Below are 25,517 nucleotides of genomic sequence, written 5' to 3'. Positions count from 1 at the left end.
TCGCCGGTAAGTTAGTATTTGTGTATTTATTACGCCATAACGCGACGTAATAAACCTAGTGTTCCCAGAAAATGTGCTGTTTGTGCCAACTCATGCGGAAAGTGCAACAGTGGTCAAGTCTAATCTAGCCAGGCGCGAAAAAAATATTGCATTTGTTTGGTTTAAATTGACAAAGCTTTTACTTTAGAAAGGGACTTGGCGCATTCAACCAATAAAAATGGAGCATTACTAGATTCAGGGCTGTTTTCAAACGTGGATTTCTGAAACAAGTTATTTGAGACATAATGCACGTTAGAGCAGCGGTTCAAATACTTTTCTATTGGACCTTTTGCAATTATTTTGACATTTTGCGGCCCTATAAAAATTCCAGGGTCAGTTACCCCATGTTTCTTGTAGTAAACTAGTGCAGTCACGATTCTTTCTAATCTAACAACTTTCTAAGTAATGCGAACGATTCGCTGATAGCAGGTACTACAGCATAATAAATGCTTTATGCCACAAGAGACATCATAAAACACACTGTACTATCGAATAATTAAGCAAACTAAAGACTTATAATGATGATGACAGATAATGTTTAAAACATAGTCTAATGTTAAAAACATTCGCTAAAGCATAATAGCAAAAACTTAAACACTAATTATCATCGTGGACTGTTGTACGGCCCCTAGTTTGGAAACCTCTGCGTTCCAGGTTCGAGCAAACGACAAAATTGATCAACTAAATGTTCTTTGCAGAAATTGAGTTTGTAGCAAATAACGTTACCGACACTAGATCATAAAGAATCAATAGGCAATAGGCTAGCTTCGAATTAGCAGTTAATCAGAACAAGGAAAGTAGGCTACCAATATCTTCAGCTGGCACAATTTTTCTGTCCCGCCAACTGATTACCCCTAAAACGATTTAAGTTCAGTACGAAAACACGCCTATTTCACTGAGGTAGCCCAAATAAAGCCTACTTATTTAGGCACTGCACAGTGTACACCTAAAGGACGTACATTTAAAACAATCCCTGTTAAAATAAAGAATATTCGTCAAAAATCATTACTAAAAACTTAGGCTTTAGGTTACTTGATTTCATCAAAAAACTTTAAAAGGTGGAGCCCAAACTTCTTAGTTCAATGAATTTCAATTTAATATCTTAAAATAGTAAAATATTATTCAAAAACAGTTTAATAGTTAAAAAAATATTACGAAACACGACATTTTATACTAAAGTCAAACCAGATTACTACACCCCAAAAAGGAAGTTTATTGAAAACAATGCTTGCTAAGGAACACTAAACACGGATCTGTTCATAATCTTCACTAAACACGGATCTGTTCATAATCTTCACTAAACACGGATCTGTTCATAATCTTCACTAAACACGGATCTGTTCATAATCTTCAATAGAAAAAGAGTGGTCCAAATAATAGATAAAAGATTCATACTTTTATTTTGCGTAAATTTTACGCACTGATGATGGCATAAGCACTTGCCGAAACGTTTGCAAAATAAAAGTATGAATCTTTTATCAGTTATTTGGGCCACTCTTTTTCTATTGAAAATGCCTGCCAAAATAAAAAACATTATTCAAAAGTTAGGCTTTTAAACTTATAAGTTGGTTTTTATTACCTTGGAAGTTTGATTTCTTGAAAATCCTTTCTTCTGGCATCCGTTCCTGAGCCGCAACCGACTTTTCGAGAATCTCATTAAGAACACCCCCTCGCAATGTGGATGGTGACGTCATAATGACTTTGACAAAGACGGTTCTCAGTTGTTCTAGCCACTGGCGGTTTTTGTCCACTAACTTCGTTTTGTTAAGAAAGCGGGATAGCGCAGTTTCTAAAAAAAATAAAATAAAAATGTTTATGTCGTAATGTACTTTCGTTTTTTTAAATGAACTTTTAGAAAATCTAAGCAGTTTGTAAAAAACTTGTGTAAAATACGTGTTTATTTAAAAAAAATATTCGAAATTCCGAAGCAGTTTCTAAAAAAAAGAAAATTGTTTTGCCGTAAAATACATTGGTATTTTTTTCAAATAAATTACTAGAAATCTGAAGTAGTTTCTACATGAAAAACATTCAAAATTGTTTCACGTCGTAAAACACTTTCGTTTTTTCAAATGAAAAACCAAAAAAATTAGTTTCTAAAAAAATCGTAGAAAATTCTGATTGGACTGACTGATTTTATTAGGCTTTTCTGAAGGTATCACGTGAAAAACTGTAAAGATCTTTTTAAAATAATTGTTTGGTTTAAAATTTATATTATTTTTAGGTCAAAATTTGTCATCATTTTGTAAAAATTAACACGTTAAGTCAAAATTGTTTAAAAAATGCTCAAAACATAATATAGTATGCTTTTTAAGATGGTCGTTCAGTTTAAAATTTTTATGTTATTTTCAGGACAAAATTGGTAAAACTTTTGAATTAAAAATTGAAAACGCAATTTGGTTTCGGATCGGAACGCATTACTTTTTGTCCAGAATATTGGGCGTCGGGATTTAATATCAAGTATCGAACATCCCTAGTGTCCAGCTCTTCATTTAAATACCTTTTTTCAGGGAGAACTGTTCGTTGACTTGCAGCTGATAGGCTTTGGGCACAGGGAACTGGTAGAAAAGGGGCCAAGCGAATGGTTCTTGCTTGCCGTGCTTTAGACGGTCCTTGGCTGAAGAGCCACCGTTGTGTAATGTCCTGGTTGGAAGCAATCGTTCACCGTCACCACCGACCAGTTGGGTTCGAACTAGCAGGTGATTTCGTTCGATGGAGAGCTCGTCAATTATCACGCCACTGAGAAAAAAATTATATAAAATAATTGGTACAGAAAATTACTTCCAACAAGACATTTTACGTATAACACAAAGAGAATACTTCCTAAAATTAAAATATTGAATAATCATGATAAATCAATAGACGGATTTGTTACGCCCCGCCGCGACTTGTGCACTGGGGCCTGGCCCCTGGCCCCAGACCCCATACTGTTGCCCGGCGGGACGCAACCGCGTGAGTCCTTGTTGTTTGCGAAGGTTTCTGGTCAGATATGCTACCTGTCAGAACCACAACTAGAATACCAATCAAAAGTATATTGTTACAAAGTGAATTAAAACATTATCAAAAGGCATTAATGAACGCATATTTGTTTCAAAGTTACTGTGACAGCCACGGCCTATTGCTGCCACTGTCGGCTCAACACTGCGCCAAAGACTGCACGAAGAGTGCGCGAAAAACCACTAAGACACGGCATAAAAAGCGAGAAAGTTACACGTCATATTTGGCCATGAAAGACTGGCCGACACTTTGCAAACATAGCTAGGCACTCTTTCAACTTTACGACTGTCCGTTCTAAAGCCAATTTGCGGCGACGGTAAGGCGTGTTTATCACCGCCCGCAAGACGGACTGTTTATATATTGAGAGAATAAAGGTTAAGTGACAGGCTAGAACGTGGCGAACGGACACACGAAAAACTCAGGAATTTTGTAATTAAATCGACAGATTGCTTTAACCGCACAACAATAATGAAACATTGCATCATCAAAAATGGTATTATGTAACTAAAGAAAAATTTGGCAAACGAAAGCTGAAACGCGTAATCTAAAACCCTATTTATCATTTCGTAAAATTAGGTTAGCGCCACTGACCAGCAATCCTCAGACCCGGGGCTCAACTCACGGCTGAGCACTTTACGCGCGGTGCTTGTGGGCTGAGCACTTGAAAACCGTGGCCCGAAGATCAAGCAGAGATCGCAAGTCGCGATCAAGTTAATAATCTCTGCAACAGCGCTTCTACGAGCTGAGCTGGCGGCCGTGGAAGGAGAACAACATCTCTCACTACTTTACAGACTTGTATACATGCTAGTGCAATGTATGGTGACGCGTGCATTGTATTGTGATGTATATGTAACGCGCACTCGAATATATATATATATTTCGTAAAATAACCAGATTTCGGCTTACGGCAATTAATTTAATTAGGTGTTAAATGTGTTAGTGAACACGTAACAGGATTATAATATTTCGTTTGATCGAAAGCTCGTCAATTATAACTTCACTGAGAAAAAAATTCTAAAAATTTGGTACAAGTCTTACAGACTAACCAAATTAGTCGACCAATTAAGGATATTCATGTAAGCAAGGCTAGAAAAAACAACTAGTCTGCGGTGAGGTTATATTTTATTATGTTGTTTTATGATTTTTTTTATATACCCAAAACATTGGGTCCAAGGACTTGGGCTAATTTAATTTAACATTTTTTTATACAATTTGGTTATTTACCTTAATTTTTGCACGTAATACAAGTGCTTGTTATATGTTGGTTTTTAGTTGAGTTCTTACTCAAAATCAGGCGAGTTTTCCAATTTGAATAGTTTAGCGTTTGATTTTATTTCAAGAACTTTAATGGGACTTTTTTTTAAATCAAGGTAAGGACTTCAGTTTTATTTTACTAGAGTGGGACTAGAGTCGGTCATTTTAAAATGGCTAGATTACAACACAATAAAATAGCAAAGGCACTATAAAACCAATTAATTGGTTAAATTAGTTTAAAAATAGTAGATAACAAACAGAGATAACTAAATGTTCATCGCTGAGCCAATTTTAGCCAAATAACCCGCAAAAAATGACTTTGAAAGTTTTTATACGTATGGGTTGTTATTTTATACGTATGGGTTGTTTAAGCATAAAAAGAACGTCGTTTGGGTATGGAATCAGATCGCGATACTTTCAGTCCAGAATATCGGGTATCGGAATAAAATATCAAGTATCGGACATCTATAATTTACATCAATGAGAAACACCATGGTCCTAAGTTCAAACCTTCCATCTTACCCCTCATACATCTGGTTGTTCTTCTGAAGGTTGAGCAACATCTGCTTAATGTTGTACTGGGTTTCAAGCAGAAGCCAAGTGTCCAAGTTGCAACTGAGAAGCGTCAGTAACCTGCAATAAAAACAACAGTGTTGTAATAACTTAAGTCAATGCCTTGACATATATGCACTTCAGGTGACTTAAGTCATTTTGGAATATTGGCCTGACTTGACCTAAGTGCACTTAAGTCATTTATGAATAATGACTTTACTTAAGTCATTCGGGAATAATGACTTAACTTGACTTAATGTGAATAAACTTGTTGATAAATGTTTCAAACGCTTGCTAATAAGTGTTTCAATTTTCTAAAACCACAAGTTCTTTATCGCAAGAAATTAAACGGATTAAAATTTTTACCCGAGAAAAAAAAGACAGGATTGTTTATGACGTCATCTCCGAACCATTTCGTGCCAATCCAGGTCTAAATGAACTAAATTTTTTTAGGGGTGTGCTTTAAAGAAAAGAAGAACCCTTGAACTAGCATAAATGTATGTATACATTTGTCTCGCGCTTACCTGAGTCCGAATACGTGGGACTGTTCGAAGTTGAACAAGGCATGGAATTTTTGATCAGAGTTGAGGGCGATAATTCTATCCAAGAGTTCCTAAAGTAAAGATAAGACAACAATGAACATTATTAAACCACGTACACCACAATACTGAACATATGATGCGTTCGTAAAAGCTTACTTAAACAAGTCAGACTAATCAGGATTTTCGTGCAAGCAAGGCTATAGGCTAGAAAACCAATTAGCCTGCGTCGAGGTTTGAATTCATGACCTCTGGCCATAATAGGACTATTAAACTGAGCTGCATAGGATCAGAGAGGATCGGCAAGTCGAGGAAAAACAATGGCACCGTTACCTGCTGCATCCTGTTCGTAAAACTATCTAGTGGGGAGACTGGAACTCACGATCTCGGCCATACCGGGAACGTAGCTCAATCGATTGAGCTACACGGGCTCAGTGGGAGCTGGTCGAGAAACAGCCATAGCACAATTGCCTGCTGCATCCTATTGGTACATACAGCCTCATTTGAAGTTTCTCTAGTCTAGCCTTTAGCCTTTTAAATTGAATAAAGATTTATTTGAACGCTCCCAAATTGCTTCCTACTTCTGTATAGGCTTTGATTTTTATTCTACGTCTAACTACAACCGCCAGCCATTTTCTTAAGATTGATTAAAAACCTTCACAAATTGCTTCCTACTTCTGTATAGGCTTTGATTTTTATTCTACGTCTAACTACAACCGCCAGCCATTTTCTTAAGATTGATTAAAAACCTTCACAAATTGCTTCCTACTTCTGTATAGGCTTTGATTTTTATTCTACGTCTAACTACAACCGCCAGCCATTTTCTTAAGATTGATTAAAAACCTTCACAAATTGCTTCCTACTTCTGTATAGGCTTTGATTTTTATTCTACGTCTAACTACAACCGCCAGCCATTTTCTTAAGATTGATTAAAAACCTTCACAAAATGCTACCTACTTCTGTATAGGTTTTGATATTCATTTCACGTCTAACTACAACCTCAAGCCTTAAGATTAATTCGAAACCTACTTTTGTTTGAGCCTGGATATTCTTACTGTGTCTAACATTTGCAACTGAATTTGTAATGATGAACGATTAGGATTTCTATAAACATTGACCACACAACTAGAAATATGTTTTTTTCTTCAATGATATGTTAACGTTACTTACCAGTGGAGAATCGGGGATATCCCTGAATGTGTAGTTACTTTTATTCGGTAGCTGCTTTCCCTTGAAGAGTTGGTGGACTGCCTGGTATGAACTGAGCACATTGGCGAGTCCCGTGAACGCCTAAAAGTACGCAAACCATTCAATTAACATGAATAAGTTTTTCTGTAATCTTCAATTTAAACATTATTTAAGTATAGCAAACACAAAATTAAAATAAAAACGGATAAAAAAATGAACCAGAGTGTGACTCGAGCCAAATGTATCGATTTCGTCGAGTCCCCAGTCAAGCTTCAACTCTACAGCCTGTATTACATCCATTTACGTAACTAAAATAAGGTGGACATTTAGCAGAGTGCTATTCCATCTTTACAATTAACAGTTTTCGGGAGAATTTGATACTGCGCATGCGCACGCCGGATTCGGGACTTGAATATTCTTACGTAGACTTACTTGAGTCACCAGCCTAGATTCCGATGCCACAGACCGGCTTTACACCATGTCCAGTAATTAAAAAGGCAATATAATATAAAACCTTACGTATTGGGGTAGGCAACTAAACGTCTTCATATTATTTTCATTTCAAGTGTCATTATTTTAGAAATAAAATATTTTTACTTCGTGAACTTAATATTTTAAGTTCAAATTTACGAATAAGCCATTATACTGTTGGTGATTCACATAAGTAAAAATATAGCTATAAAACTTTTTCACAATTAGCTGAAATTGCTGTAGAAGAAAAATAGTTTTTTAGTTCCATTTTCTTCTAACTTGATTTATTAGTTTAAATAATGTAAAAAAATTACCTTGTGTACTGACTTTTCCACGGGACTTAGTTTGGTGAACGGAGCGGGATGCTGAATGTCGACGTTTATTCCCTCAACACTCGCCCAGAACTCGTGCACGATCGCTTGAATGAAGCCCGCCTTTTCCAAAGCTAGTTTACAAATAGGTTATGTGAATAAAACCAATCTATAAAAGGTTGTTTCTCGACTAGCTCCCCTCTGAGCAGATTTGAAGGCTTTTTAAAATCAGATTAGAAATTAGAATTATATCATTTTGACGTCATAAGAATATCAAAGCCCATACAGAAGTAGGTATCATTTTAAACGTTTTGAATAAGTCCTTATTCATTTTCAACATAAAGAGCTATTTCGAAGTTCAAGATGACACCTGTTTCTGTTCGTGCTTCGATATTCTTATTACGTCTTACTATAACCTCCATCCATTCTGCTCCAAAGATCATTTTGAGTTTCTCAAATTAGATTGGAATTAGAATAACTAAATTCTGTAAAAATCGAAATTTGAACTAGAATTACATTTAACTATTCACAATCAAATTTAATTTAAATAGCAATTATATTTTAATAAGAATGCGAATGCCAAATATTTGTGTTCTTCTTGTTATGCCTTTTATCGCATAGGCCAACAAGTCGTTCCAACCAAAAAGTCTTAATTCGGATTATTTGTTTTGACTAAGAGAATGAAAATGCCGTTGGGCGAAGTAGAATTTTTGGTAAAATCCAAATTAGATTAGAATTACAAATATAGCACACGAGCATTTTACAGGATCAAACTAATACTGTATGGGCTTTGATATTCGGTAAAACACAGATACTCCTGCCGCCTATTCATAAGGCGAAATATGCCCTTCTGTAAACTTTTTTAAATAAATTATTTTATGTTTTATACCTGTTTTTATAAACAGCCCTAACATCTACATTCTACAATATAATATTATAGTATGAAGTTCGTAACTAACCCATTGAACCAGCAGACGTGGAAGCCAATTGTGTGACCATTACTCCGTATCCAAACTTTTCACATTTGCTAACCTGAAACAAAATTAGTAACTTATAGTTAAGTGTTTGTTATACAACATAGATGTCACAATAAAAATATCAAGATTTTTTTTAAAAAAGGCTATCATTCTTAAAAAAAATCATGGTCCAGAGTTGCTTAAATATTCGCTAAAATTAAAAAAATACCAGGAAAATTAATGATTTTGGTAAAAACATTTTCCGTTTTTGTGTCACTTATTTAAAATGCACAGCCAGATTAATACAAAAAATGGATGTCTAGAACAATATCGTCAAATAAAACAACTATATTTTCTGTAACAATAAAATTTTTGTGTTGGCAAAACCTTAACATGAAGGTCCTGGTGTCAAATAGATTTTACCAGTATGGCAGAATGCTGGCGACTTGGCGACTATGTCGGCAAAATTCTGGCAAGATTCTTTCAGTTTTCAGTTTTCCAAATTACCTGTAGCTTTTTGGTGTACCTCGAATGCATGTAAGCCACACATTCATTCATTGCACCCGTCTGTTGAAGCATTAGCAAACCCTAAACAAAGAATTCATTATTTAGTAACATGCACAAAGGATGTAGTGATAGCCTAGTGACGGACAAGTACCATTACTAGCTTCGCATCCCTACCTGTAACCTTTGGACAACTAGATAAGTCTGGTTTTATAATTCGAAAAGAGCAAAGTGCAGCTAATTCTAATTTTAATCAAGTTTGTGAATTGCTTGTGTGCTCTAATTCTAGTTCTAATCTATTCGGATTTTACCAAAAATGCTACTTTGTCCAGCGACATTTTTTAGTCTCTCGTTTAAAACTACGAATTTAAATTAGAACTCTTTGGTCGGAACGACTTGTAGATGATTACTTGTTAGGTGATTTTTTTACAGTCTTAAAAGCATATGGTATGAAGTAAAAGGCAGAAAAATTGGGACACAAATGTTTACCGGTTACATTTTTTTAATAATTTGCGATTTAATTAAATTGATTGTGAATAATTAAATGTAATGTCATTTCTATTTTTTTGCACAACGATAATAACCAAGTTAACAAAGTTCGACAAAAATATTTATATTCGGTACGCTATGGCAAATCCCAACAGTAGTTTGGCCCGCGATGATCAGGCCTTAGAATTATCCGTCTCATTTCGAAAAAAAGTTTGGTGACTCATTATATAGGACCTAGTACCATTGAAAAGTCCAGATTTCATCTTGTTTTTTTGGACTATATATGTGCAGTGCCGTTATCACAAATCAAGACGCCCGAATACAGAAAAACTTTACAAGTATATCATATAGTATATATCAGCGTGGTCCAACTTCTTTTCATCGCGGGAAAAAAACCATTTGTTTTTTATCTTGCGGGCCAATGGTTTTAAATAGCGATTATTAGGCTTATTGCTGGCAAATCATACTTAGCCTATTGCATATATACTCTAACTTTATTAAATGTACATCTACGTTTAGCTACGGTAGGTGTGAAATAATTTCAACACCAAAATTTTGCAAATTTGCCACATGATTTATTGATCAATGGGACGTCTGAGGTCGATGTTCTATTTTTGTACAAAGTTGTATTTTTATGCATCACAAAAGATCATTCACAAATTTTGTTGTCATTTAAAATAACAAAGAAACAAAAATTAAAGTAAAATTGCTAGTTTGAAGCAAAGCTTACTATCAGTTCGCGGGCCAAAAAAGCCGAACTTGCGGGCCAACTTTGGTCTGCGGGCCTGCAGTTGGACCACACTGGTATATAACATATAAGACAAAGTACTTGTGGAGTGGCGGCGAAGTTGAGTAGGTTGTCGAGTAGTGTGTCTTCCCAGACGATTAAACTCCTTGAGCTGGACTGAGTTGGAAGACTCTCACTTTCAAAGGTGACCTCCGCCTGACTGGACGGGGCTTGCTTGTTTTCGTTTGTCTAAAAAAATTGTGGTTGTGTTTCTTAAAACCTGCGGCCATGTAGTAGCAATTTATAATCCTCATATCATTATTGCACGTTAAAAGTACGTAATTTATGTCGTTATAAATGCCTTGACCGTATTCAAATTATAAGGAAAACCTGTTTTTTATGGGTTTTTGAAACTTGGTAAATGCTGTTTCGTTCGCATTATATAAGACTCCAAGAATTATCTTAATACCTGGAAGAGCAGTAATATGGAATATTTAGGACCCCTAGTTTTTTAAAGCTTTCTCAAAGCGCTTTGTTTTTCAAATTATAATCAGATTCTTTCAAACCTGTCTCCACGACGCAGCTATTTTGCTGTGAAGCTGGTAATCGTGCAACAGAAGCAGTCCGCCACAGGTGTTGTAAAGTTGACGACAAACGAACACAAAAGCCCCTGTTATTGCGTTGGAGGGTGCTACCAGGTGACTTGATACTCCGTGCAGTTTGCCACTGAGCGCCTTCAGTGCAAATTCAGCAACCACGTGGGCTGCAGTCCTGTGCAGAAAAAGTAGGTAACATTTTGAAGGGAGAATGTATGAACAAATCTTAATATAATGATCAGAGGTTCTAGCAAGACGTAGTAAGAATTTCAAAGCCCATTATGTGTGCTGTTATAATAATCGTTTGATTAGATAAAGTTTCAATATAATAGCTACAACAAGAAAAATAAGCAGACACTTTTTGCTTAATTGTTTTTCTGACAGAAGCTAAAGTTTCGTTTCATTAAAACATTCCATGTTTAAAGAAATATTTTTCTGTTATAAAATTTTTATTCAATAGCTGTACACTTATACAAAATATATACATCTCAGCAGTAATTTTAACATGTTGTTACCAACCTAGTAGCGGACTACCACACCACTAAGAGTATACTTGGCATCGGGTATCTGCTACGATTCGATTTTATCAGACATCCCTACTTAGCAGTTAACAGTAATTTCAACCTGTTGTCAGCAGAATTAACTTGTAGTAGTTGTTTTCTGCCAGAATGAGTTGACGTTAATGAAGCCAATATCTCGGCTATGTGAAGCATCGTCGCTTCTTTGGCTCTTTGCTTGCTGCTAACGTCTAACACAAAACAAAAGTTGAGTAATCAGGTGCCACTATGTAAAGACAAATTATATTAAATTCTCGACAAGCTTTAGCACCACCGTGCTTCATCAGGTTAGAAATCAAGTAGAAATAAAGAAATAAAAATACACGTAGTAGAAGAACATGCGAGTAAACGTCTACCACAAAACAAAATTTGGGTAATCAGGTGACACTATATCATGGGTTACTAAACTTGTTTTACCATGACCCCCTAATAAATATTTTTATCTCGCGTGGACCAGTTTTTATAGCCTACTTAAAATGCAGTGGTCTTTGGTATAACATAATGATATTTAAGTAACATGATTCTGATAGGATTGGTCTAGTCTAGAGTCTAATTGTCAGCACACATTAAATGCTTTTTATATTCAAGGAATGCCAGGCTTGAAAACAACTGTGGGGATTATTTTCTTCAGGTACAGACAAATCTTTGGTCTGATTTTTTTCACAATTAACCTTAAATGTGGCAAAACACCTTTTGGAAAACTATTTAGTGCGAAGAGTGTATAGATTGTGCCTATTTTTTCCATATAAAGTAGAAAAGCAAAGCACCCTTACCTAGCCAAGTATGCACTGGAGTGAGGAGAATTGAAATAACGTCAGAATTAACGCATTCTTCTACAAAAGCATTCGATGAACACAGGTTGCATAACGCCTAAAGGAAAAAGCAAACACAATATTGTCAGATCTACCAAACATGGAAAGCAATACAGTTTATTTAAGTCATACAACAATTTTTAAGTTGCTAAAAATAATAGAATTATGAATTAAAAGAGGTTGCAGTAAGACGTAGTGAGTATAGCAAAGCCCATACAGAAGTAGGTGGCATTTTTTGAACGTTTCGAATAAATCTTAAGATAATTGCTGGAGGTTGTAGTTAGATGAAGAAAAAAATTCAAAGCCTATACAGAAGTAGGTAGCATTTTGTGAACGTTTGGAATATCTCTGTTGGAAATGAACAAACAGATATTCTCAACAATTCAGGGATGTTAAGATAGTGAAAAATAAAAAAGTTTTTTAATATCACCTTTCCAACAACAGCAGCTGGCTCAAAAATCTTTGATCCTGGTTTGGGTTTAACTTCGCCTAAACTTAGCAGCTGAAATTAAAGAATGAATTAGTAAGTAGGTATGGTATAACTAGGTAATGTATATTTTCCGTTCGCGCTGGAATTAAAATACACTAAGTATAACAAAAAACAGATTCATGCGAAATATAAGCAACAGGTCCAATAAACTTTCACACAATTTTACAAAAAAAATTAAAGATATTCGAAGACTTTTCGATGGGTCCAATAGAGTTTCACATAATTTTACAAAAAAAATTCAAAGATAATAATCAAAGACTTTCCAATGGGTTCAATAAATCTTTTAAACAATTTTATAAAAAAAAAAAATTCAAAGATATTCAAAGACTTTTCGATGGGTCCAATAGACCTACCACACAATTTTATACAAAAAAATTCAAAGACTTATCTTTCAAAAGAAATTTGTAGGTTTTAAAGACCTAAAATGGAACCAATTGACAATTTTTAATTATAATCGGAAAATAAAACAGTATGAAGGTCATAGTGAACACAATTTTGTAAAAAAAGTAAATTGCTTTTTAACAGTGCTTTCAAAACACTAAACTTCAGATGGACATTCAAAGAGTATTCAAAGAATTTTGAAAAAAACTTGGGTTTTTCAAAGCATTTTCAACAATGTAAATCAATTCAAAAACTTGAATTGATTAGAGTACCCGATTTAAAGCCTTTGCGCTCATTTCTGTACAGTTATGAGCTTATCAGCCAAATAAGATGCTGATACACATAGTGAAAAAAAATTGTCTCTTAACCTTTGTTTGGCCATACAGGAATAATAAATGAAGGGCAAATGAGTATAATGTTTGTTTGGCAGTAACAAGAAGCTTTTTTATATTCTAAAAAATTTAGTAAAACAAAACATGTACAATTGCAATGGAGCATTATGGTTGTAGTAAGACGTAGTAAGACTATCAAAGCCCATAAAAGTAGGTAATATTTTGAACTTTTCGAATATCTCATTTTCTATACATTGAAAATAAAAATAAATGAGATTGAAAATTAATAAAGATTTGTTCGAAACAGTCAAAATGATACATACTTCTGTATGGGCTTTGATATTCTTACTATACAATTGCAATATTTTCAAATAACTCCATATCCCACAGTTTGGAAACCACTGGAGTAAGGCAAGCCATAAAGTACAGTTTCAATAACCTTACCTTTATCCATGCGACCAGCAGCTCTTGTATTGTGATGAGTTGCGATTGGAATTGCACGGGGAACAGCTGTCTTCCACAAGAGTACATCAGAAGCCTTGCAATGATGGACAAGCAGTGGACAAAACAGGTGTACTGCAGATGTGCCAATGTGTACACTTGCCTGAATAGAAGAAAAACGCGTAGTTTTGAAGAGGTTCTTTGCAAGTAATTAATGTCAATATGGCTTTAAGTCCCAGTCAAGTCATTAAAAATATAACTCAAGTCCGAGTCAAGTCTTTTTTTAATAAATAACATGTCAAGTCACAATTAGAGCAAGTCAGTTTTAAATCAAGTCCTTGTCATCAAAATTAAATGCAAAACTATTAAAATTTGTAAAAACTCGTCCGATTATACTGAAGTGAAAATAACAAAAATGCAACATATAGCAAGCAAATTGTTTCAAGTGCAAACATTGAGGTAAAAAAACAATTTTAAAAACAGATGCCTAATGAAAACACTTAATTTCAACCAAAGCCTATTGTCGACAAGACGTAAGTTAAGTCAAGTCACTTAAAACAGGGCTGCGGAGTTGGAGTCGGACTTGTGTATGGCCATGTAAAACTACCAGAGTCCCGAGTCCGACGTGCGCAGTACGAAATTTCAAAACTGATATGGCCGCAAACTGTGAATTGTAAAGGCGGAATAGCACATGGTGGAATATTTTTCAACCATGTATTGTGAGTGAATGAATTATATGACACCCCTATAAGTGGATTGCTGAATATATCCACGTTATTTTAGTTACTTAAATTGACAGGCTGTAGAGTCAGGGCCGGACTCGGGACTCAACGAAATCGCATATTTGACAGGAGTCGGACTCGGGAGTCGGACTCTGGTTATTTCTAACTGACTCCGCAGCCCTGCTTAAAAGCAATGACGTAAGTAATCATTACAACACTGATTTCTAAGATGTATTTTACAAATAAAAAATGTTTTATTTCCGATATTTTTGTTTATTTTCCAATACTTTTTCAATCACATGTTTCAAAACACTAATGATTTTATCATAAGACTGTTCTGGTTGTTCCTAATTATCAACAAGAAAGCATATTTTGCTCAAGCACAGAACACTACTACATACGCTACTTCGTCGAGAGTTACCAGAAGATGCGGTACCACAGAAAAAGACATTTAAAGACTGTTCAATGGAAATTATAGATATTCTAAGACCTAAAATTGAATAACTAGACAGTTTTTCAAATTAATTCAAAAGCAAAAGAGTATAAATGACATACTTAAGATAATAACTAAGAGCAAAAAATTGATTTACTACGGAGTTTTTTAAACTCACAATCTAAGCTGTACATATAATAAATCAAAGACGTTTATAAAATTCTTATTTTTAGCAAATCAGGTCAAAGAATTTTGAAGATTCAAAGACTTTACGGCAGTCTTGTATCAAAAAAAAATCAGCTCGGACAATTGTATTGCAAAAAACGATTTTCTACTTTAAAATGTTTTATTCTCTACCTTTTTGCTTGCTGAAATTGAGATTGACCCGCAGCAGACCAACCAATTGATTTCCGACAAAACAGAACACAATTCGTGACGGCTTCCACGAGAAAAATTCTGCAATTTAAATTGGCACATTAATAGTTATACTGACATAAAATGTGAATAAAAAAATGATGTTTAGTGAAATTAATTTCTTTTTTATTAAAAAATATTGCCACAAAATATACACAAGGAAATTTGCAATGTATTCAGTATATTATGAAATTTATTTGTTAACTGGTAAATCCCTTTCAATTTAAAAAAAATACGTACTCTTTTATTTAAAAAAAATACTTTTTCTAGGTTACCTGTATTTATTCTCCATGCACTTAATGACGACTGCTCTGCTGTAGTTGCCATGCAACCATCTTCTGAACCAGTTGGCTTCAAGGTCGAGCAATGACAAAAAATGAATCACAGATATTTCGGAATGACTTTCTATAAACAAAGTAGAGATCGACCGATATTTCTGATACAGATACACAAAATTTTTGGCAACCAATATATGCGACACCGATACTGATCTTTTTTATATACCTTGGATCATTTATATTAATAGAAAATAAAATTCAAACAACATTTCAGTTCATCTACCTCTATATTTATTAAAGCTGAAACACTTTCGGAAGTAAGGTATCTCCCGCAGACAATAACATGTAAAAGAAAGATTCTTGCTTTCGTATCAGAATCTTTTACATTTTATTGTCTGCGATTTTCCTTACTTCCGAAAAGTGTTTCAGTTTACTACCCAGAGAGGAAAGAATTATTAACTGGAATTTTAAACAGCTTTTCATTTCTTTTCAGGTTTGCTGACTGTAAAGATAAAGACATCAAATAAATTAAAATTAACTTACTTGACTTGCCAAACACTGTGATTAGATCGAAAGTACTGTCCATTATACAATCAAGGAAACTTTCAGGATATCGAACCCAAATCAATGGAACCTCACACTGAAATTCATTCACGAGACGCAACCTGAAAAAACAAACACATCTTTGATTTAAAACTTTACATTCAGATGTAATGATGTAAACCTGAATTTTTTTTTGTTTCGCCCCATGCCAAGTTAATATGCAAAATAGGAGTTTAATAAATACAGGTAGATAAACTAAAATTGTATTTTTCAATTAAAGTTTTGACTATATCTAGGTAAATAACAAAATTGGTATCAGGTATCAGTTTGTAAAAATGTTAAAAATCAGGTATGGGCTCGAAAAAGTGCTATCAGTTGATCTCTTTTTTTAATTTTAACTTTTTTATCTAATAACAAGTGCTTAAACTATATCAAAAAAGGTGTTTAGAAAAACTTGGTCAAATAAAAAACACTTTTTTAAAACAAGACAGAGCAGTAAAAGCTACCGCTATTGAAGGCAAAGCATTTGATAAAAATAATTCAACAACACAATAAATAACGTGTATTCAGATTTAAACTAAATGATGCCCAAGTGGTAGTATGGGTACTCTATTGGTGCCGATCTGATACCAAATTTATACAGGAACTTTAGCCTTGATTTGCGATCAAACACAGCGATTCTTCCTTAAAAAGAATTTTTTCTAAAAGAACTTTAGAATTCAAAGTAACTTAATTTCTTCAAGCGAAAGCAAATTTTGGTTAAAGAACTTGAATTTGCTTTGCTTGTTTTGGGCATAGTATTGAGTTCATTTTATATCGCATTTTGATGCTTTTTGTTAAAAATTTTAGGTATCAGTATCGGATTAAAATGTCTCAAGCATTGTCACCCACAAAGTATCAAGCTCTGTCACCCACAATATTAACTACATACAACAGTAATATTCTAGCTTGATAATAATAACAAAAGTAATATTCTACCTTTGAAGTATTCTGGCTGCCACAGGGTTGGTGAGATTTATTTCGTCTGAAGATTGGTTGGCCCACAATTTAAAGCAGATTGAAAGGTGCTCGGAAAGACAGGTGTATGTTTCACGCATTATCTGGTAACTGGAAACTAAAAGAAGAAATAAATTAGTATTTATGTGCACTATACACAGATCTGGAATGTGGCTTGAAAATGAATGCTCAAATCAAGCAGGTCAACAAATCAACATCTTCTAGATAAGATGTTTGTGATACACACTTGTATTATCATCAGTTAATTTGACTCAAATAGGTTCAAACCGCACTTCTAAAAAGGTGGAATGCAATTTTTTTCATTCGGAGTTTTTAATCATTCGAAATGCATTAATTACACTTCAGGTGTTGAACAGGTTCAGCAATGTTGACATGGTGTCAAATTCAATTCAGGGCTACAGTCTTGAATAGCTAGCAACTCTAGTATTCTCAATTCAAACACGTCTAAAGCCTGAGCACATCAGGTTTGAGTATTGGAATTGTCTTTAATAAGATGGTGACAATTTACTCAACTTTTCCGGCTTTGACATTCTGTCTCAAGCTAAATTAGAAGCAATATGGAGAAAATTTCAAAAGTTTCTAAGGGACAGAAATAAATCAAAGATGTTCGAAAGATACACACACTTGCATCATTAATCGAAAGATTCGGTGAGTCTGTGATGGCTTTCGGTGTACTAGTAAGGATGTATGAATGTTGATTCAATATCATAGTATATATATATATAAACATTAAACATGCTGTGTGGATATTTCTTTTTTCTCTAACTGCGAACTCTATGTCAGCGGTTGTTAACTGGGAATCCGCAGACCCCTGGGGGTCTGCAAAACGTTTTAAGTGGGTCCACAAAAACTTATAAATATACCACTAATAATATAATTAACGCTAGGAAATAAATAACGCTTGGTAACATGCCTAATCACAATCGTGGTAAGTGATAAAATCATATTGTTGTAACATGTTGTAAATTGCATTGAGTGTGGCGTGTGACAGAACACTTCCATTGTGATTAACACAATAGATTGTAAAATGGAAGGCAGAATTACAACAGTTCATAATATACATACTGATTTTTGGTTTATGCTATCATTCGCATTTTAAGACTTGCTTCGGCGATGCAGCAGCAGAAATCATTTTAACATGTCATAAATGAAATGGGTGTTGTGTGTTACTTTAAATACTCAACACAAGGTAAACTAGGCTGACGATATTGATATCGTAGTGGTTCTCAACCTTTATGTACATAAAGGTTGAGAACCACTGCTCTATGTCTTTTTAAATAAGAAGTAGACCAGTCGTTTTAAAACGTTTTGTATTTTTTTTTTAGTGAAGACCCCCACTATTTTTGTGGTCACTTGCAAAGAAAATAAATTAAATAGGATTTTTTAATAACATAAAATGACAAAACACATATCCAAATAACTAGTAGCTTTACTGAAATTTTGTCAATTGCTTGTATTTTATTCACCAACTTTGAGTTAGGATAACAACGCCATGCACTTAATTTACATATTCCCTAAAACGCATTGGCAGACCCCGGTAAGACTTTGGAAACTACAGAATTACCTGCAAACATTTTGGCGTGAAACGTGAGCGCCGTGTGCGATATAAAGTTATCTTCATCGGCCAAAGCGTCAAGCAAAGCGACCCGAAGTTGAGTCCAGCTCTCACTGGCCATAACATCGGAGGGAGGGACTTGACAAAGACGCAGCAGAGCTTCACGCCGTTTCTCGATTGGTTGGTTGACGTGAAGCTCATAGGCGATACGGTGGAATTGTTCCTGGCAAACAAGAAAATAAATTTAAATTTACCTTTTTATTTACTTTGTAATGTATGTTAAGCCAGTGGTTCCCAAAGTATGGGTCTTTAAAAACATTTCAAGTCTGCCACAATTTTGATTATTTATCTTTATAATCAACCTCGTTCCGTTTTGCCTTATTGGACTGAAGTATTATTACTTCTAAGCAATTTTGGCGATATATTTAAGTAACTTTCTATAATAAATCATGTATGAATTTAAATCAAGTTTGGTTGTACGAAAACTGACATATTTTATACCAGCTTTCCATATCTTTGATCATGAGGTGTTCACAAAACTCAAATTTGCTTTGGAATAAAAAAGTTTGGAAAACACTTATAGGCTGACATTTACATTTAAGAATTAGTGTTAAAAAATTGAGTTAACACCAATTTTTAAACTTAGTATTGTTTGATAAATTTACCTTTCAAGGTTAGAAGGTCTGTATTGAATCACAAATCATGCCTAATATTGCTACCAAATATTAAAACTGATATGGCCACCAAAGAAATTGGTGCAAACAATATTTTATTTAAAAAAATTTTGGGGGGGAAAATCTTTTACACCTTATGCCAGGCCCACCATATTCATACGCATCCTCAAACTTTTATTGAGTGGTCTGTTGTGGGGTTTACAAAACAGTGGTTTGTAAAAATACAGAAATGCGGATATATGTAAATACTATTTTTTAAACTTCTATCAAGTATTAATTTGTTTTTGTCTGTTTTAAGGCAACCTAGATATTCAAAAAGCACTTATCGCCTAAAACGTGGCAAGGTTTATACATTCGTAAGGCGAACATAGCATTCAACTTTAAGGACATGAAAACCCTGAAGAATTTGGGCGCAAAATGCTTGTCACCAGAAGGCTGACAAGATTCTGCCAGCCTGGCTACTGATGTAACTCTAGGCTACTTATGTAACCAAAGACTTGTTACTCGCTTACTATGTTGCTTTTTGAAACCCATTTCAAATTACTATTTTTGCCCACGTAATCTAGGCCCACATGGAAATACAACCAATTAAATTTAGCTTTTAGGCTCCTTTAGCTAAAAAGGTTCCCAGCCTCTGTTATAGGCGATTAAAACTTTTTAAATTCGATTTTTTTCTTTAAAATGTATGATCTATTTAAATTTATTGTTTATATAATTTAATTGAATTATTTATCCTAATTTTTGCACATAAAATAATTTGCTTGCTACATTTTTGTTATTTGTTGTCCAGTTATGACATGTAATCGGAAAACTTTACCAATTTATAGTTTACTTTTTATGACAAGGTTGGAAATTGACTTGCTCTAAACCTCTAATTATGACTTAACTTGTTATTTATTCAAAATGGCTTGACTAGGATTTAAGTTATTTTTAAATGACGTGTTCACAACACTGCATGTGCTTTTGCTTTCATAGAAAGACACAAAACCATTTTTTTTATAATTTTTAAATAAAAACGCTCGCATCTACCTGAGTCATGAAGAACATTCCCTGGTTAAACGACGATCCGTATGACAGTTCCCCTTCACTGCACATCGAGCGCATTTGTTTGCTGAGGTGACTTTCCGTTTCGTCATCTGTTGAAGCATTCATTTCTTTCTCGATGTGCTTGCAAAGCTCGTTGGAAGCTGATATCGTCGTGGAGCAAATTTGCTTGGATAAGTTTGAGTAGCTGTAGGGTGAATAGAGTAAAGTATTACGCTATATAAGTTTTGTTGTTTGTTCCGTGAAAAGTTTTATTTTTTGTTTTTTGAAAGTTTTAAATTAGTTTGCATATTACATGTTATTTGCCTAAAAACACAAAAAAAGTTATATTACGAGGCAAATATGGAGTTAATGGGATTGGATAATGTAAAAAACTTTGTTTTGTTTTAAAGCAAAGTGCATTAGTTGATTACAATAAATTAGGATCTAATTATTTAGTAAAAAGATAACGCATCCAATTGCTGTGAACTTCCTGAAAATATATATTTTTTATACATATATTAATATTCTTTTAAAAACAATGAATTTTGCATATTACATACAATTCGCAGTATAATGCCAAGTTGTTTAAGAATGTAGGAACATTTTATTGTTTGTCGTAAGTTGGTTGGAACGAAGGATGTCCGATACTTGACATATATTCTGATACTACTACCCAATATTTTGGGCTAAAAGCATTACAATCCGATACTAAATGACGTCATAACAATACTAAAAACAAAATAGATGAAATTCGATCGCCTTTTAAAAGGTCATTCTTTCAAAGGTGTTAGCCTGAAATTTTTTTTAGCATTATGAACTTAAGGTAACTTCAGTTTTTAACTTACCATAGTTTGAAGTTTGCCTTTTAGGGTAAAAAATTTTGTATTGAAATGCAAATCATGGATGAAATTTCCACGTGATTTTGGTTTTAGATCAGCACCAATATCAGCCTACTATCGGATGAGTACTAATTCTACCACTTGGTCGTGTATTGGCTCCGATCCGATATTATTGCACATTCCTAGATTGAACTTACACATTGTTCTTTATAACAGAGTCTGTTACAGCTTGTACAAGAGTCTGCTGTTTGGAAACCGAATTCGGGTCGAACGAGTTTGTTTTTCTTTCTATCTCTTCGTCTATGATTGCTCCCATTTCACTGCTTATTGCGTCGCAGATGTACTTGACAAAATCATTTCTGAAAGTTGCAATGCAGACAAATTATAAAAATGTCTATGATGTTGATCAACAAAGTTGTATATAAAACAAGTCCAAGGTCATGAGTTTGAAACTTATTGCATAAATTTCGGCCTTGTCTTGCTTTTGGGATAATTTTAGGCCGCCTTATTTCAGTAATGCTTGACTAAAGCATCGTATGGACTATTATTAGGAATGTGTGTCTTTTTTGTAATCAGCATGACTTCAGAGGGGCCAGATAACAGAATATACACAATGCGTTGATAAAATGGTTTCGTACATCAAAAGTTAGTTTAACACTTTTTTAAAAATAATTCATTTTTCAAGAATGCATAATTGACATATTTTAATTACAATTTGTTTTAACCTATTTCAAACACCGCACAATTGTGGTTTAGTTGTAGCTACAAGCAAACAATTTTTTGTTATCTCAGAATATATTGTAAAATAAAATTTCGAGAATACATTGTAAAATTAAATTCAAGTTGTAAAACTTACTCAGTGGTTTCAAACTGGGGTGACGCACCGTTTCTAATGCTAAAGGATGCTATAATATATTTCAAATATCCTTTTGGATTCAATTTTTTCTATTAGAGGCCTTCTTGATACAATTTTTATGTATGATTGGATTGCCACAAAGCGAGAAGGTTTTTCTGTTTTTAGTTTACATAAACCACCAAGCTAGTTTATAGTGACACCACAGTCAAACACTTTGCAAAAATGAGCTAGTAAGGGTGCCATAAACTATTTTTCTTTTATGAAGGATTTGGGAACCACTGGCAATGCTTCTTCCAAATAAATGTTCAACAAAAAAAATGTTACAAGTTACAATATTTTTTATCGATCTAACCTGTTGTAGGGTATTTTACTACATATTGTAACTAGGGTTCTTTTTCCCGGATTTTTTCACTCCCGGGAAACGGGATTAAAAAATGAAACTTCCCGGGAATCCCGGGATCCTGACGAACAAATTATACATAAAATCACGTCATTTTGAGGTTGGTATTTTTTTATTTTAGATCCAAACATTTAATTAAGCTCATTTATGGGTGTTCTTTCACTTATGTACGTGGAAAGTTATGCAAAAAAACAAAAGAAAGAAATACCGCATACCACAAGGCATATTGTTTGGGTTAAGGTGCGGGTTAGCGTTTGGGTGAGGGTGTGTCAAGTATTATTATGTTTATTATTAATAATACCGCTTGACCCACCCTCACCCAAACGCTAACCAACATTCTAACCCAAATAATTTGCTTGTGGTAAGCGGTATTTAAAGACCGTTTTTTTTTATTAATTTTTACGTTCATAACTGAAGGAGCGCCAGACCTTCTCTAATACGAGTCAGGACCCTTATTTGTGACACATTTTTTTTTGTTAGAATAAATTTAATTAGGTTTTTCCGCTAGTAAGCGCAAATAAAACAACTCAGGCAACGACGTTAACATGGTTGGTACTATTTTTTTTCTTTATATTAGTCAAAAACGGCAATATTTTTAAAGTTTTGCTAGGTTGCCGAATACCCGGGATTATCAAAAAAAATTCCCGGGATTCAGGATTGTTAATTCGCGGGAAATCCCAGGAATTTCCCGTCGAAACATTCCCGGAGAGGAACCCTAATTGTAACGCTAAATAGTAAAATGCATTATTTTTTATCAAACTAACCTGTTGAAGGGTATTTTACTACATATTGTAATGCTACATAGTAAAATGCAAGTAAAATACAGTCCATTTCTCGTGCCATTTTAACGTCATAAAGGCAGTGCGCTGGGGTCAATCATAGTTGACACTTTTGATCTCGCCCAGCCAAGTTTTTCTATGAATATTGCGATTCCGAGACAGGCGTGACCCAAAGGCAAATCGCGCTTTACAAAAGCCTGGAAATTGTACTGTACCACACATTATTTTAAAGCTACTATACTGTACAGCACCATTATGTTGTCTACAAGTTTGTTCGCTAACTAGTTTGGTTGGCCGCAAAATATACAAATAAGATACACTTTTATGTTATGTTATAAGATGAGACAGAACTTTAGCAGAGCAGAAGAATAACATCATAACTCATGCTATTCTAAATAAATATTAATAACATTAAAAGTAATTATATTGAAGTGTTACTTTATACCTATGAAAGCTGTCATCTGTCTCTTCAAGATGCTGAACAATCTCTTCAGCATTTTCAAGGCTTGCGATGTTTTGTTTTAATGTCGGATCGATGTTTGCAATCAAATCATTCAGCCCGACTAGGATATCTTTGTCCGAATAATCCATAATGAATTATAGGGTAATTATTTGATTTGTGCAATGTTATTCCATGATGCTACCAATAACTGTGCAAAAAGTTTTAAATGTTATAATCCACCAAACAGATATTTTTTTATAATGAAAACACTTCATTTTTTGAGTATTGACAAGTCAAGTCAATTCTCCCAAATGACTTAAGTTAAGTCAAGTCATTCAAAAACAGAGACGACTTAATTCCACTTAAGTAATGAAGTGAATACAACAGACCAAAGATCCTTGCAAAAAAATGCGATGAAATGCAGAACTGTCGGCGACCAAAATAGTTGTCATAAAATTTTAAACTCGTTATGATCATTGACATTAATTCGAAGAGGCTATTTGCTCGGCATCCTGTTGACATCCTGTTACCGGACTTTGAAATTGGAACTACGGAAACTTGATCCATTGTCCATGAAAGAATAAGCCGTTCCCTGAAGTTCGGTAAAGCGTCTATAGAATAGAAGTACCATTGGTACTGGTCTAAAATTCGGCGCTCTTTCACTTATGTACGTGAAAATTAATAAAAAAAAATTTTTCTTTAAATGCCGCATACCACAACGCATATTCTTTGGGTTAGGGTGCGGGTTAGCGTTTGGTTGAGGATGGGTCAAGTTATTAATAATAATAAAGATAATATTACTTGACCCACCCTCACCCAAACGCTAACCCGCACCCTAACCGAAACTATACCACACGTTTTTTGGTAATGAAACAACAGTAACGAAACAAGGTCAAAATTGAATTTTCCAGGAAGAAAAAATATATTAATAATACAATGACCCACACAAACCCAAAACCGCACCTTAACCCAAATAATGTTAGCTAGATATAAATCCACGCACAAAAATGTGGTAAGATTCTAGAGTAGACCAGCGCAGTATACCTTCGTCTGCACAATGTTTGGTTCAGGGTGTTGGTTATTATAGGGTTTGGGTCAAGAATTATTTTATTTATTATTTAACAATATTGCTTAACCTAGCCAAATCCAAACCCGGACCCTAACCCAAATAACGTTCGTTGTGGTAGGATTGTAGACCAGTGCCATAAATCGTATTGTAGTTTTGCAGATCCGGTTACAGTATTGCAAATTTCGTTAGTAAACGGAGGAGCCGGCCATATAGTCTCTTCTTAACAAAGTTAAGTCTTTCACTCAAAACTTTACCACATAACGCACAACAAAAATTACCAACCATTCGTGAAAAATCTCATAATATTTCACATTTTTACAGTTTACATTTTAACCACTAGGTGGAAATAGCGTCTTGTCCTTAACATCTATTGTCACACTGATTAAAAAAGTAAATAGCCGCATAATTTTAGGGGCTAATAATACAAATCACTGATAGACTTCATGTTCACCAAGGGTGTTGTTTTTCGGCTAAAAACAATTAAAACGCCATCACCAGCTCAACTTGTTCGATTGTAGACGATTATTTAGGCTTATTATTCGTTTTTGCACGACTAACTCACTGTCCAATTAGGTAAAGCAAGATATGTCCAGAAAATTAATTTTCGGCCCGTATAATAAAACCAAAGGTAAAATATGTTTGCATTTTGTCTGTGTTGGGAAATGGTTCTCAGCTCGTGCCACGAGTCGAAGGTTTAAATCAGGGCTGCGGAGTCGGTTAAAAATAACCCGAGTCCGACTCCGGCCAAAAAAAAAACACCCGACTCCGAGTCCCGAGTCTGACTCGGGCCAAATGTAAGATTTCGTCGAGTCCCAAGTCCAGCTCTGACTCTACATC

The 25,517-nt window shown here is 34.3% G+C and overlaps 1 protein-coding gene across 1 annotated transcript in view; it reads right to left on the bottom strand.

Annotated features, from left to right (window-relative positions):
• The window catches only part of LOC146141581 (protein broad-minded-like), a 28,851-nt gene extending 5,091 nt beyond the window's left edge, over positions 1 to 23,760 (bottom strand). The window contains exons 1-22 of the mRNA XM_083389740.1: positions 23,615 to 23,760; positions 21,332 to 21,493; positions 20,299 to 20,500; positions 18,605 to 18,818; positions 17,002 to 17,137; positions 16,038 to 16,145; positions 15,478 to 15,603; positions 15,146 to 15,244; positions 13,637 to 13,796; positions 12,420 to 12,491; positions 11,951 to 12,047; positions 11,245 to 11,368; positions 10,591 to 10,795; positions 10,127 to 10,273; positions 8,812 to 8,892; positions 8,308 to 8,380; positions 7,352 to 7,482; positions 6,549 to 6,668; positions 5,364 to 5,452; positions 4,810 to 4,920; positions 2,537 to 2,775; positions 1,619 to 1,828 (exon numbers count right to left, since the gene is read on the bottom strand). Of these exons, the coding sequence (XP_083245866.1) occupies positions 1,619 to 1,828; positions 2,537 to 2,775; positions 4,810 to 4,920; positions 5,364 to 5,452; positions 6,549 to 6,668; positions 7,352 to 7,482; positions 8,308 to 8,380; positions 8,812 to 8,892; positions 10,127 to 10,273; positions 10,591 to 10,795; positions 11,245 to 11,368; positions 11,951 to 12,047; positions 12,420 to 12,491; positions 13,637 to 13,796; positions 15,146 to 15,244; positions 15,478 to 15,603; positions 16,038 to 16,145; positions 17,002 to 17,137; positions 18,605 to 18,818; positions 20,299 to 20,500; positions 21,332 to 21,493; positions 23,615 to 23,760 (3,052 nt within the window). The remainder of the gene's footprint in view (positions 1 to 1,618; positions 1,829 to 2,536; positions 2,776 to 4,809; positions 4,921 to 5,363; positions 5,453 to 6,548; positions 6,669 to 7,351; positions 7,483 to 8,307; positions 8,381 to 8,811; positions 8,893 to 10,126; positions 10,274 to 10,590; positions 10,796 to 11,244; positions 11,369 to 11,950; positions 12,048 to 12,419; positions 12,492 to 13,636; positions 13,797 to 15,145; positions 15,245 to 15,477; positions 15,604 to 16,037; positions 16,146 to 17,001; positions 17,138 to 18,604; positions 18,819 to 20,298; positions 20,501 to 21,331; positions 21,494 to 23,614) is intronic.
• Positions 23,761 to 25,517: the final 1,757 nt, after the last annotated feature.

Source organism: Ascidiella aspersa, chromosome 5 (genome assembly GCF_963924565.1).
Source record: "Ascidiella aspersa chromosome 5, kaAscAspe10.2, whole genome shotgun sequence".
Classification (NCBI taxonomy): Eukaryota; Metazoa; Chordata; class Ascidiacea; order Phlebobranchia; family Ascidiidae; genus Ascidiella; species Ascidiella aspersa.
Note: the sequence above shows the minus strand (reverse complement) of the source record. Positions and strands in the feature narration are given on the sequence as shown.